The 14,938-nt window shown below is 37.0% G+C and overlaps 1 protein-coding gene across 1 annotated transcript in view; it reads right to left on the bottom strand.

Annotated features, from left to right (window-relative positions):
• The window catches only part of pcdh17 (protocadherin 17), a 65,427-nt gene that overhangs the window by 36,918 nt on the left and 13,571 nt on the right, over positions 1–14,938 (bottom strand). The window contains exons 3-4 of the mRNA XM_052569948.1: positions 2,785–2,843; positions 2,450–2,622 (exon numbers count right to left, since the gene is read on the bottom strand). Coding sequence (XP_052425908.1) covers positions 2,450–2,622; positions 2,785–2,843 — 232 coding nt within the window. The remainder of the gene's footprint in view (positions 1–2,449; positions 2,623–2,784; positions 2,844–14,938) is intronic.

Below are 14,938 nucleotides of genomic sequence, written 5' to 3'. Positions count from 1 at the left end.
AATTTGAATTTTCTTCTCTCCGAAAAAAAAACAAAAAAAAAAAAAAAACAGTTTTGTTCCTGAATGAATGAATCAACATTTTTAATGAAACAGTTTGGTTGAGTAAATGATTCAGTTATTCACTTATAAAGACAGTCAGCAGGTTTAGTTCCTGTATTAATCAGTGCTTTGAGCGAAACTATTCAATATGAGTAATGGATTTACTATACAGTCAGCCATTCCAAACCTAAATGAATCAATGTGCAGGAATGAATCGATTAAGTTTGGGTAAATGATTCACTGGATATTCAGCCATTTTGTTCCTGAATGAATTACAGTTTTTGAGTAAATCTATTTGGTTGAGTAAATGATTCAATTATTTAACAATTAAAACAGCTGTTTAGTGTATGAATGAATCAGTGTTTTTAAATAAAACAGTTTAACTCACTCAGACAGTTGCTCGTCGCCACCTATTGGCACCTACTGGCATAACATGCAGAAAAAAAAAAAAAAAAAACTTTAACAATTACAAAAAAGGATAACGCAGTTGCAAATCGCAGTCAGGTTTTCATTGTTCATGGCTAAGGTTATTATAAAGCTTGTTGGACATGCAACTATTGCAACTGTAGCTCTTGTCTTTGTGAGTGTAAGTGAGTCACCGTAAAACTAGCTAATTTCAGCCATTCTCCAACCATTCCCATGCACCATTAAATGACTACATTCTCAAAATATGAAACATATGGGCCTCTTTAATTGGCCAATTTCTCTTGCAAGTGCATTCAGACTATTCGTGAATCCAAATGAAAGCACTCACACATACACACACAAGCCAAATCAAGGCAGACAGGCTTGGTGTACTCGACCGCTGCCTCGGCTCAGATAGTGGTAGATTCCCCTCTGTTCTATTGATTAATTGTGCCATTATATTTGATGTATTGCTTTCTGTGGCCCATTTATTCTCTTTCTTTCATGTTTTCTTTTTTTTTTTTTTTTTTTTTACTTGGATTGCCATTTGAGGGATACGGCAACCAGTGTAATAGTCTTCAAGATGACCCAACAGACCTGGGTTTAGTTGAATTAAACCATCTTTATATGCTTCCTTCCTGAACGAGTTCAGTGGAAAGGGAGCAAGGGACTGCTTGCTTATCAGAAGTTATTGTTCTACCCATGTCACGACTAATTTGTCCTACCAAGAGAGACCTAGAATAATTATTCATATTTAATCAGGTGGAGAATGTGACATGGCCTGCTGGATAAGTCATTTTCCATGTTCCATTATCAAAATTTTAAGGAAGCGCCTCCCAGCGCCTAGCCAGCACTCACTAAATGGAACGGCTAGAGTGGTTTGGCTTATAAAATCATAATGGGCCTGCCTGCTTTAATAAACTGAGAACGTGGCTAGAATACAAGAGAGAGAGAGAGTGAGCAAGAGGGAGAGGGAGGAAATGAAAGATGGAGGAAAGAGGACAAGTACAATAAGAAGTCTAAATGATGAAAGATAGTTTGAAAAGCAAAAGAGCGGGAGAAAGAGATGAGCTGTTTCGAAAATGAGAGTAAGACAGCAAGAAAATTCAACTGTGGTGAGATCAGCACATAAATAACTGATTGAAGACTCAGTGAAAGCACTGAAATCTTCATTTGAAGAAAAAAAAGAAATATATTAAAAAACTGCAAAGAGAGAGAAGGTGTAGGGTTCAAAAGGTCAAAACAATATATACAATATTTGGCACATTTGTAAGGAATGTTATACTGTATGTTAAAAATATTTTGATTTTTTTTTTTTTAATCTAATATTGGATAATAATAATTTAATTGTATTATTAGTTTTGTAAATATAATGTTTTATAATATTATAATGTACACACATATGCATTATAATATTTATAAGACATTATATCTAAAATATTATAATTAGTACTGTCAAAAGATTAATCACTATAAATCACATCCAAAATAAAAGTTTTTGTTTACATAATATATGTTTGTGTGTGCACTGTGTAGATTTTTATGCATATGTAATTACACTCAGATTCATTTAAATATTTATGATAAATTGTATGTTTATATATTAAATCTATTTCTATATGATATAAATTCTATTAATATAAATATATACATATTTATATGTGTGTGTGAATATAAATATATATATATATACATACATACATATATACATATATATATAATAAAACACAGTTTGTTAAAAGTATGTACTATGTTCTGTATGATATGTCAGGGAGGCCTCCAACTAGTATAAAACCATGGGACACCAAGATGTACTGCATTGTGGAATGTGTTACAAGGAGATGGCTGAAAACCAGAGTAAAACAAACAAACACGCAAAGAACAAAAGGAATGTCCAACAACAATGAGTGAATAACAAAAAGAAAGCCTGCGAGAAAAGCACAGAAAAAGAGAGAGCAACTCCGTCTTTGGTTTATAATGAAGTTGCTGATGTTGAAGGACTCACCCTGCTCAAGTGGCTGAGGCTTCAGGCCAGTGGCCTTCATCTTGAGTGCTTCCTTAGCAGACATGTCACAGCAGGAGCCTTTATTAGTGTCCTGATCACTATCCGCTTGGTCGCTGTCCCCGTGGCCACTGTCTCTTAGACTGGCTCGCTCGGGATCTTTAAATGTGGAGCTGCTACAGGACAAAAAAACAAGATGAAAACAATCAAACGGATTAACCCAGGCAAGGATGCTTAGGTTTTTAGTTCTTATCTGAAGAACATTTGTGTGCATGGGGAGTTTGAGACAAAAAAAAAAAAAAAAAAAAAAGCTGAGAAAACTGTTAAATAGGCCTTACCTTTGAACAAACTGCTGCCTGTTACCCATGTAATTGGGCTCAGCAGGAAAATTGTCTGTCTGTGAAGGAAAAAGGAAAAGAGTTTACATCTTGCATGACACTGAAATGTGTCCTGGTGTGCAACAGAATCTCCTGGTGAAAGGGACTGATTAATTATTCATAAAAAATGGGGTGGGAGAAATGGGGGGTGGGGGGTGCTTTAATCCTTAGATTTGTGCATTTTAATTAGTCAGGGAAACATGCTAATTAAACATCCTAAACACTCAATTGCACATTTGTGAACTTAATGACCTGTTAGATACAAATAAGAGTGGAGAAGCACGGCAGAAAATGGAATGGAAATAAGGGAGTGTGTTGGTGTAAGAAAATGAGAGGATGAGTTGTTAAAAGCTTTGCACACTCACCCACACATGCACAACCTTCTTTATCCATCAGGGAACTTCCCATTCACAACTCTTGTTCGTAATAGAAGCTAATTGTATTTACTTTAGACTGACACTGACTCTAAAATAAATACACACCATTACAGCAATGAAATCTGAACTTTACATTCACTATTCACTGCCTGCACCACAGTATAGTCTTAATGCTCATTAATGTCTCACATAGAGCTTATTTTATAGCAGTATATATTATTTGTTGTTGTTCTTTCAGATTTATATTATTTATATTGCTTACATAAAAGATAGAAATTAATAAATGTATTATATATCCTCTCTGTTTATATGTCTGCTTTGATTCGGTGTGTGTATGAACACTTTGCCTAGTATGGAGAGAGAAAAAAAAAGGATTTAAGTATTAATTATTTTTATTTTTAAATCATATTAAATCAGAATTTGTTTTTAAATATTCACATATACTTATGTTGAAATTTTTGCCTACTCTTACTCGGGAAGCTTATTTACTTCAGCTCGGAAGACTTATGCATATCTAATCATTATATGAAAAAAAGAATAAGTCTACTAATCATGTCTACTAAATAACATCTACTAATCAGTTCTGCAAAAAAATAAAATAAATAAAATAAAAAATAAAAACAGAGCTGAGTAGTAAGAAACGCTTTATTGAGCAGCCTGAACTTCCCCGGTTTGTCATTCTTTGCAGATTGATTTTGCTCAGTGTTTCTCTCTCTTAAATGGCTGATGATGACCGAAAAACTGATAAACCCTCTCCGATCTCACTCCTATGGGTTTCAATTACTCAACTCGATGTTACATCAATGTTGCCACCATGTGTTTGCGCACCATCTCAGAGTCAATACGGAGTGGAACAGAAGAGAATCTGGACTCAGCTGTGGTCCAGACAATATTGACACGGCTAAATGCGAGACTGAGGGAGACTAATGCATTGGCTCATTTCTCTTCTCTCTCCCGTCCACATCCACTCTCTCGCTTTCTCACTCTACACCACCATAAAACCTCTCAGACATCTTGATGGTACAGTAATGCAGTGCAGAAATGTTCTTTATTACTAACATACGCTTTTATGCCTGACATTACCACATGTACTCGGCGTATCAAAGTGTTATCGCACCTGTTGTTTCAAAGACATCTGAAAGATGCAACCAGGAAAATCGGGGTCTTTTAGATGAAAAGAGAACTGCTATATAATCAAAGTACAAGAGCAGTGTTTATCTTTTCAATTTTCTTTTTTGCTTCTGAAACCTTGCACCATAAAACAATATATGGAGATTTGCTAGAAAGAGATATCATATTTTTCTGCAACGCACCGTTGGACTTCAAAAGGAGATATTTGAATGGTACGTGACGGATGAAATGATGAAACGAGACGGTAAAGCCACAGCAGGAGGGGATTGTGGGATTGTGTGAAAGGTCACGTAGGCCTCCCCTTACCCTCGTGACCTTTACAAAGCTTTGTTGAGATTCTGTAGCATGGTACGGAGCACGTCTTTCAACCCCAGCAGCAGATAAAAAGCACAGATGCAGAAGCCGAATCAAAGGCTAAATCAGCGATTGGAACGCTTCATAGCTAAAGTTGTAATTGCAATGACTCTTTTGAAAAACCAAGGCGAACTCTGGTTCTGTTACTTTAGTTTCTGAGGAAAAAAAGTGTAGAACGGTTTATTTAACACAAGGGTCAGGGGACAAATCAACCTTTTTCGCAGTGTTGATGCATGTAGCTGCAGCATTTCAAGGTAAAAAGAGCAAATGTAGTATTAAACGGTACATTCAACTAGCTCTACATCCAATTTCCCAGAATGCGAAAATCAGACATAAAAAAAAATGAGTTAAAAAAGGCACCGTTTATTAATAACATAATCAGAGGGGTGCCAGAATTGAAGAAGATGGTTCGTTTTAATAGTAGCGTCTGTGTGCCCTTGGCAGCGACAGGAATCACAGGAATACGACCTCTACGCGTCGACATTTTAAAAGGTTGATAAGAGCACTTTCCGGGGAAGTGTTTTACAACATCCTGCCTGTATGCAAACTGCCCCTGGAGAAAACATCTGATCGAGAGAGTGAGAAGGATAGTGCCGGTCTAAATCGAGATTTATGAGGCTTTTCTGAGACTACGCAAGCTGTGTCCGCTGTAACGTTGGGTCATGCACGAGTCCATGCGGCCTGCTTATTTATCTTTTCTTCTTCTACCATGTGTCTTTAGCGAAAACTACATCAGTAGCATCCAACCTGCAGATATCCACAATCAGGAAAAACACAACACAGTCTCGCAGGCTGGCATCCAAAGCTGACTTCTCGTTCCAATGGTGTTGCTGTGAGACGCTATAAATAAAGGCTTTGTATCAACAACTAAAAGCTAATAAAAAGTACATTACAGCAGTATGGAGCACATATTCTCTTGCAAATTAGCACACAGTCATTTTTTACAAGTCTGGGTCCTTGTTTTAATGAGATGTGGATGGCATCAGGTAGCCATCAGCTGACTTTAATAAATAATGCCGCACTGTGTTTTTGCTGTTTTCATATCCAGTCCAGCTGTTACATGCTACAGGCTAGCAGACAGCTAATGACCTACACTACTTATCGCTGTTACTAAACTTGTGCTTGTTTTAATTGAGTGTTTAAATCCTAATTGAGGGCACTGGACCATCATTTGTGCTACTGCATCAATCGAGTATTAACAACATGCTTAGCATCCATCTGCATGTTTTCATCTGGTGCCATTAGCAAAAACGCTTAGTACTTCAGACTTTCCATGACTGATTTCTAGATTTAGTGATTTGGCTGATTTCTAAGTTTTTAATCTCTAAACTTCAACATAGACTTTTCAAAAATGCCAGTGGCTTCTTTATTGACAGAGACAAAGGCTAACTGCTAACTCTTATTTCTACATTTATACCTTTCAAAGAAAACATCACAGCTTGTGCATTAATTCTGAAAAAAAAAAAAAAAAAAAAAAAACGTTTAAAAAGTGTCACAGTGGCACTTTTGTGCAGGTAAAACAAAGAATAATACTGCTCAAGTTTTCATTCCCTTCTTTAATTGCATTTTTCTTTTAATTTCCTTCCAGTTTTCATGCCGTCACCACAAAATATGTGATTAGAAATAATAAAGAAAGATTAACACCCCTGACATAACTCCCTAAAATTAAATAGTAATAAACATAATATTAAAATGTAAAATCATTCTTAAAATAACAGTCTTTAAACACACACACACACACACAGAAAATGTATATAATTATAATACAAATATAAACAAATATGAATACATAATTAAATATAATGTATTCTGTCGTGCATTGCATCATTATATTAAATAATAATAATAATAATAATAATAATAATAATAATAAATTAACTTAAATTATAAATACTAATACCAAAAAGTTTTATAAGATGTAGCTAACTTCTGAACATAAACATTAAATTCCCCTAACAACAGCTAAGCAAACATCACAAGCCACTTCATTAAAAAGTATCCTTAAGCTCCCAGTCCAAAGAGAAGCAACAAAACGAGAGGGAATCTGTATGTGTAAGGGAGCGTGTGGGTGAAAAACAGACTCTCTCAAGAGATAGGCAGAAAATGGCTCATCTATTTCAGTGAATCCTCAGTACCCTCTCTGGAGTGTTTTCACGGTGACCAGCCAGATGCTTCCTTTCAATAGAGACAAATGAACAAAAGACAGGAGAACCTGTGTGTGTGCATTAGCGTGTTTACTGGGCAAACACAGAGAGAAAAACAGAGGCACATTCAGTGAAAGGTGCATAGGTGGAGGGAAGATGCCATGAGGGAAAGGAAGGGATGCTTATGCAGCATAGATTTGCCTTTCTAACGTCATTGGAGCTCTCCGGCTTGTGAAATGCATCTGGGTATTCGGGCGTGCCAGATATGTGCCCTCTGCTGTCTGACAACACAAACACGACTCAGGAAAGAGTGTGTATTATGGAGAAAACTTGTCCAGTTTCACCTTGCAAGTCTGCCAAGTGTACAAATATACAGGTTTTTTTTTGACAAACTGTTTACTCTTTGGGATGGTAGCTATATAGTATATATCATTCACACAAACACTCAGTAGTGTGCAATTACTATTTGATGTACAAGTTAAAAGGTTACATTAAACCAATGCAATGTAAAACAAAGGCTGTTTGCACTTTGAAACTTTTTTTTTTATAGAGGTATTGTTTTTGTGCAACATATATACATCCATATATATATATATATATATATATATATATATATATATATATATATATATATATATATATATATATATATATATATATATATATATATTTATTTATTAAGTATATTTATATATAATGACTTTACTTGCAAAATATTATTTTTTTTTTATTCATATTTCGTTGTGTTGTATTTACCAGCAAAACTTTGATTCTGGGAAAAACGGCTATGAGAAACGCATTAAACTTTGGTAAATGTGACTAAAAGCATGCAAAGATGCAAATGAACCTCAAATATGGCTCACTTCCATAATTTAGATTTATTCATACAAACCGAGTCCACATTAACTGTACCTCAGAAGAAAACTTTCTCAGCAACTAACCAAACTTAACTCTGACTGCAAACAGACTCGGGTCCAACAGCTCCCTAATTGAGTGTAAAACAGCCATCTGACATGACGGGCTATTGAGAACCAAAGGTTTCAAGGGCAAACAGGGCTTTTTTTGCCTCTGTTTGTTTGGCTGTTTGAACACCAGGCCCCTGGGTCGAATAGCATTTGTGAAATGTACACAATAAAGCTTCATAAACAAAGAGCGATCAATGTTTACAACTACATAACAAACAAGACCAGGACAAGTTACCCCTGTGCGTGCCGAGCCGAATCAAATGAATAACAGAATAATCGGACTCTCAAGCGATGCATTCACTATATGGGGAGAGACAAAGAATGGCCTACTCGATGGCACGAGCATTGATTAGGTCATTTCTCTAGTGCATTAGCAAGTGATCAAATTCAATTAGCCGGTCACGTGTTTTCCTGTGGTTACTGAGTCTATCAATCGTCTAGCCCTAACGAACCAAATGCCATCGCCGCTCATTTCCTGCTCCCAGCCCCAGACCCCCAGTTAAAAGTTTTGAAAAATTAATTGCTTCCTTTGAAATTAATGCCACATGACTCTAGATATTTGTGGTCAGAGATATATTCATCGAGATTAATTACAGGGAGCCCAACAGACACCACAGGTCATCCGTTTTTATCTAAGCCTGGATTTGACAGGAACCTTTTAAATATAATAGCCACAACACACTGCTTTCTGTTGTTTAAGGTTTTAAGCAGCGCTCATGTTGCATGGACACACTAGATAAATCGCCATTAATGCCGAAGTCTAATCTGTGTATGTCCCAAATGTCCATGCAAGATGCTCCTTCTGAGTGACATCATTGTCCTAAAGTGATCCCAGACAGGAACACAAGAGCCAATATATATATATATATATATATATATATATATATATATATATATATATATATATATATATATATATATATATATATATATATATATATATATATTTGTCATTCCTGTAGCTTTTAAAATCGTTTTAATGGCTACCTGCATTTCAGTCAGACCTATTGTATGAATGTTATATCTCTGAATTCATATTAATAAGCAAAGCCAATAAAATTTATATTGTGTCTCCCCTTAGACACGTTTGTGATTAAAGGCTCTCCAATTTTATTTAGTATTTTATTTTATGTTAAATGCTATTTTAATGCCTGAATCAAAATAATAAGTGCTAATATCTAAACACAGATCTGCATTACATTTTTTACATGTCTTTTCTTTTGTGTCTTGAATACATGAAATCCTTTCTTAAAGAAATTACTGTGATTTCCAATTCCAGTGCTCTCTGCAACTACAGATCAAGCGATCTGAGCCACAAAAGAAGCCCTTATGCATATTTAAGCCTTAGTGTATCTCAGTGGCAATAACCACATCTAGTCACTATTTCTTTTCACAAATCCCGATTTTAAAAATGAAGAGAGGGAGATTACAGTAATACCGGGTGGGATTATAAGCGCTTCAGGGCAGTCCTGCTTCTATCTCCCTACTCTCTGTGTCCGGCCGGCACGGATGCAGTCTGTGGCAAATGTCATACAGACCAGATAAGACCCAATTTTCTCTTTGGAAATAGCAGAACATAATCCCATAACTAAGTATGTTAACAGAAAAGACAGAAAGATGGTGGCTGTCCTTTTCTGGTTTAACTACAGTGAGAGAAAAAAAAGAAATGAAAAAAAGTCTCTCAGGTGTGTTGAATGCAAAAAGCAAAAGGTTTTCTGACATGCAACCCATCCTTACAACTCTGGTCGTAGTTCTTAAAACAAGTGGAGTAGAAAATAGCTGAAAAAGCTGGGAAAATGTGTGAAAAAAAAATTAACAAATATTCTTGTTCAAACCGAATTTGTTCGAAGATGTGCACCGCTTATTCCTGTATTATTCCCTTTCAAGTAGTGAGCCCTGCGGTTCGGCCAAAATGTGCCCTGCGATTTCACCGGCAGCTTAACAACCTCACTTCCCACGTTGCACTGCATGTTTTACTTGTGCAGAAATCTCCAACATAATTTGATTTTGTTCGCATGAAGTGTGTGGGACTAATTAGAATCTCAAAAAGGTGTTACATGGAAGAGAACCCCATATGAGATGGTTAGCATCAAACAGCGTGACAGTTACTCCTTATCTGAACCCTGTAGTTTGGAAAGAGGCTAAGTGGTTTCTAAAAAAGCAAACATGATACTGAAAGAGATAATGTAAGTATATTCGAAATAGAACCATCCGCAAATGGACTGCACACTAATTAAGAGCGGCTCTGGGTGTATGATGCCAACTCTTGAATGTGTTTCTTGAGTGGAAGGCTGTTAAAAGTTTCCGCTGGCGGCTTTGAGGTACTGCTTTGGAAATGTCAAGCACACTTCTGCTTTAGTGAAAGTGCAGACAAACAAACACGTGCAATCTGCTCACTCTTATTGGATGAGGTCACCCGTCGGGTTCACGGCTGGAGCAGTGCTGTCAGGGGTCGGTCAGAGTGTGGGGTGTTTCAAATCGTCACGGCTCCATGCTGAGGATACAGAGCTACGGCACATGTTTCTCTGTTTCCAAATGCAGCGGCGTGTAATTGATTTGTTAATCATCCGAGGTCGCTCCTGAAAGCCCAGAGCCTCGCACAAAAGACTCCTGCATTCCTCCTGATTCTCCACCACTGGTGGTCCGGACCTCCCCGAGGACTCCTCGCAGAAGAGCGCAAAGCTTTTAAAGCACTTTAAAAACAAACAAACGCCAAAGATCTGGTCCACTGCGGCCTCTTACATTCATAAACATCGACACACTTTTAAAACCAACAAAACGCTGTGCTTAGCAGACTTTCCATGACTATTCAAATGATCAATTCTTTTTACTTGTTTTAAAGATTATATAAATGTTAATATATCAGATTTATTTAAGACATTCTTTGTAATGGTTAATTATCATCACACACAGCCTGTTGATTTATTTTTATTTATTTATAGGGAATCATGCAATAAAGGCTTTTTTTTACTCAGAATAACATTTTGTATAAATGAGGATGTTACTGCTAACACTATTTTAAAATGAGGAAGACATTTTGAAGTATGCATCAAATAATGAATTAAAATAGCTGCTCTTAATATTTCCACATAAAACATTTCCATAATATTCATTAATATTTATGTTTTTAATAATCCAAATAATCTTAAAATAAATTCCTTGAAAGTATGACAAATATATTATCAGGAAATCGAACTCTTAATTGTTTGAGGTAAACGCTTCAGGAAAGAGATGGACTAAATGTGACATTTAAAAGAAAGACAACAACGAAAATGACAACCCTAGTACAGAAATTGCAAAGAAATGAAACTTATATCAAGAAGGCAATAACGATAAATATAGCATAGAAGAATTTGAACATTAAGAAGCACTAGGTGGAGACAACAGGAAAATCAATACACTCAAATCTTCCCAAGCTTCTTAGCAGCTAGCTATATCAACCTGCTTCATCCCAACGTATCTCCTCATTTAAGACAATGAGGCATGACAAGAAAACAAGATTGAGAGACAAACTGTAACCTAAGCCCTACAAGCGCTCAACTTGTACATCAAACTTTTACAGCCCATGTTGGTGAGAAGTGCACAAAGCAATTCTCCACGTTGCTGGAGCCTCCATTATTCGTTTTTCCACTTTAGGTAACAGAGGCCTTTTGAAAATTTCAAGCCAAACCACAAAACACATCCAACTAGACATCGGCCCTCGATATCGGTCCTATCTGCTCGCTGTTAAGAGGCTAAAGCTGGGAACTTAAATGGAGCTGTGGTCGGGATTCTCCGGCCTCGATGCAGGAAATTTAATTATCGCTGGATAAGTATCTGAGAGGTTGCGTGTGGGAGCGCGCTGGAAGTTGGATCCGGAGTTGAGCTGAGGTAACGACACTTGGTCGTCTTTCAAACGCAAAACAGATAACTGGCATGCCAAGCAAAACCCATTTAAGCATGATAACCCCTCGGCCAATAGCCTTACAGCTTTCACCAATAGGGTTAACTCTGCTAAAGAAGGTGTTAAAACCTGTGTGCAGCAGGTCAAAGACCTCTTAATCTTTCCTTAGAAAACACCCCATGCAGTTTGCAGACGGTGAGTCCAGCCCAGTCTTGGACCACCTGTTAGTGATTTGGGAGCTGAGGCTATCATCAGCTTTGCCTAAGCCGCCCCCGGGTGTCGTGCGAGTCATGCTGCGTTTGGCCTCTGCGCAATGGGGTGTGTGAGAAACCGTCAAAATTAGCAGTTCTCAAATAGTTTTGCTTCAGAATCCAGATTTTACACTGAAGTTGCAAGTTGCAACATAATATCTTCGCTTATATTAAAACATTATAATATACACTATTTTATTATAGCAAAAGATGTGATTTGTACTAGACTTCTGTCAACAAAGGTCACTAAACATATTTATTCTGCTCTCCTAAAATTGCACGATTATCAAAAATATATCAGATCCGTTTAGAATCAGTGATCTTAAGCGTGTGTGTGTGTATTAAGAAACCTTATGCACTTATCGGGAAGTCTGATGTGGATGAATGAATGAACCTGATCTCTGCAGAACAAATGATGGATTATTTATGTGCAACCCTCTCAGGGGTCTGAATGCTGAAAAATACTAATGCATCAAGGAGCAGTGATGAGTATATGAGCTGCCTCTCATCTCTCATATGAGCATGCTTTTATGATGAGCACAGATATTGTTAATGGAAGCTTTATTTTTTCTTCAAAGAAGATGAGAAATTTAAAACGGGATGTCCATGGACTGTTTGTGTTGGTATCACCGAACCGCATCTGTGACATGTACAGCCTCGGGGAATGAAATATCGCTTTTCTCCTCCCCTTCTCCCTGAAATTCCTAACACAGCAGTTCACACGCTTTCTCAAAATAGAGGCTGTTTCATGCCAAACCGTTTCCCGCCATCACGCAGGAACAATCTCCACAGACCGTCAGGCCGGCGTGTGAAAACGATTTTTTAAATGTATTAAATAACAAGGTGGTTTGAAAACAAAGTACACTCAATTGAAAGGATGTTATGTCCAATACAGTGCTTAAAGCAGTGCAGCAGAAGCATTTTCATCTCTGATCATCTCCTGAAGGCTCCCAGTGAACAGCAAAAGATTCATTAGTGGAAGTTTAGATGGAAATGAGAAACGAGAGACTGTGTGTTGCTGTTGACCTCAAACACATTCAGGATTTTTTTTTTTTTTTTCAATTGCAAATTACATTCTGCCACTAAGACTATCTACAGAACCAAAATATTTCAATGTGAGCGCCACTTATGCTTGTAAAAGTTGCTGACACATTTCAAACTGGTTGCTAGTGTTTTTTGGTACATTTATATTCAGATGGTTGCTAGGGTGGTCTGGGTGGTTAGGATTTTACTGTAGGTGGTCACATTCATGCCGAGATGCAGTTCTCACAGTTAGGTGTCTGTTCAAATCCCCAAGCATGAATGATAGCATGAGCTCTAGAGCAAGCAGCACTAATTACAAAACACCAAACTAGCTAGAGCCTTTTGCGATCCATAATGAAAGGAGGGCGGTTAAACATATCCACTCCTGGAGCATTTTGGAAACAAGTTAAGCAAATGAGTTTCAGATCTCTACCCATAATTAGTTTACAGCATACCACTTCAAAACAAACTCTTCTTCTTACAAACACATGATATAATCTATACCAGACCAAAGATCACGTCAAGTAGTTCCCATGCGCCGGGCGTAGAATCCAGAAACCGTGGGACCAGACTCCATTAGACTCCGTTCATTAGCACAGCAGCCTTCCTCTGCAATCCGAAATGCTTTGATAAAGATTAAAATGTTGCCAACTGACTCAACAGAGAAACAAAGCCTTGAATTTAGGTCGCGGGGAGATGATAAACAATTCATAAACGAAGCCCAAAATTAAATATATAATATGATTCAATATAGTAATGAAAGCATGCATTGTTAAGCGGTTAGACGGCTCTCCAAACAGCTCCAGAAAGAGATGCCACACACACAAAAACACACATGCGTTCGCACATAAAAGCCTGCACGCATTACAGTCGTGGCAGCACTCATAACAATTGTCTTTCACTCCAAGGTGACTCGTGCTCTCTCCATTTCCATTTCTCTCAGGGTCAGCTACGCGCATCTCTCTTTATGCGTGCGTATATAAATTGAGAAAAGCTAGGTTTGCTTAATGCCATGCTGTCAGAACGTCCCGCAGCAGCCCTGTCCGCTGTGCATTAAGATCCTGTCAGCCAGAGTATGGAATTAATCAGCAAACCCCTGAAGAAACAATTGCATAATCTAAAGCTATAAACTCGGCCGACCTTGCCTTCAAACGCGCTTAAATTTCCACCTTCAAACGGGAGATTGAGGGAGCTAAAGGGTCTGAGTCAATAGATTTCTCTCTCCTTTCAGCCTTCCAATCTTTTCTTCCTATGAAGAGGAATGATTGACTGCTACTCCTGCCTTTCCTACAGTTCTGAATAAAAGTCCATATGAGTTCTTTTTATTTATTTTTTTTTTGAAAGTGACCTCTGCTTTGGCTTTGCTATACCTTTTTGTTTGTTATGAAAATATCGACTCCTGCTTTGGATTCCGAGGAATGGTGGCACTGGATTCTGTCCCAAATTAATCTTTTTTCCACAAGTTGTCTTTAGTCGTTATTATGTCTGATCATTTTTGTCGCTATTAAATCCATTTAGGGCTGCAATTATGTTCTGTAATTAAGACAAGGCAGACTATTGGCATAAATTACAATATCATTATTGAATCTTGTATAAATTATCATGCAGTGTTACGTCCTGCAGACAACACCAATGGAATTAAACCTTTTTTTTATGGTAAAATTTTATATCCATCCAAATATAAATATACTGTATATAGATACTGTATGCTCTAGGAACGAGATGGAAAACTTTAGAACAAGCCAGGATATTTATGGATCTTGCTAAACTTTTTATTAAGATATGAGCAATTCTATTTTAACCTATAAATTTATATTTTAGAATTGTTTAGCCTTTTTCCATTTCAAGTCAATTATGTTTTTCACAATATCCTCTTTTGTGTTTCACAGAAGAAGCATTGTCATAAGCTTGACTAAATTCTGAGAGATTTTCAATTGTTTGGGTGAACTATCCCTTTAAAAACACCCAGCTGGGAAGGCATTTACAT

This window comes from Carassius gibelio, chromosome B11, assembly GCF_023724105.1.
Source record: "Carassius gibelio isolate Cgi1373 ecotype wild population from Czech Republic chromosome B11, carGib1.2-hapl.c, whole genome shotgun sequence".
Taxonomy (NCBI): Eukaryota; Metazoa; Chordata; class Actinopteri; order Cypriniformes; family Cyprinidae; genus Carassius; species Carassius gibelio.
This window is presented reverse-complemented; position numbering and strand designations above follow the sequence as displayed.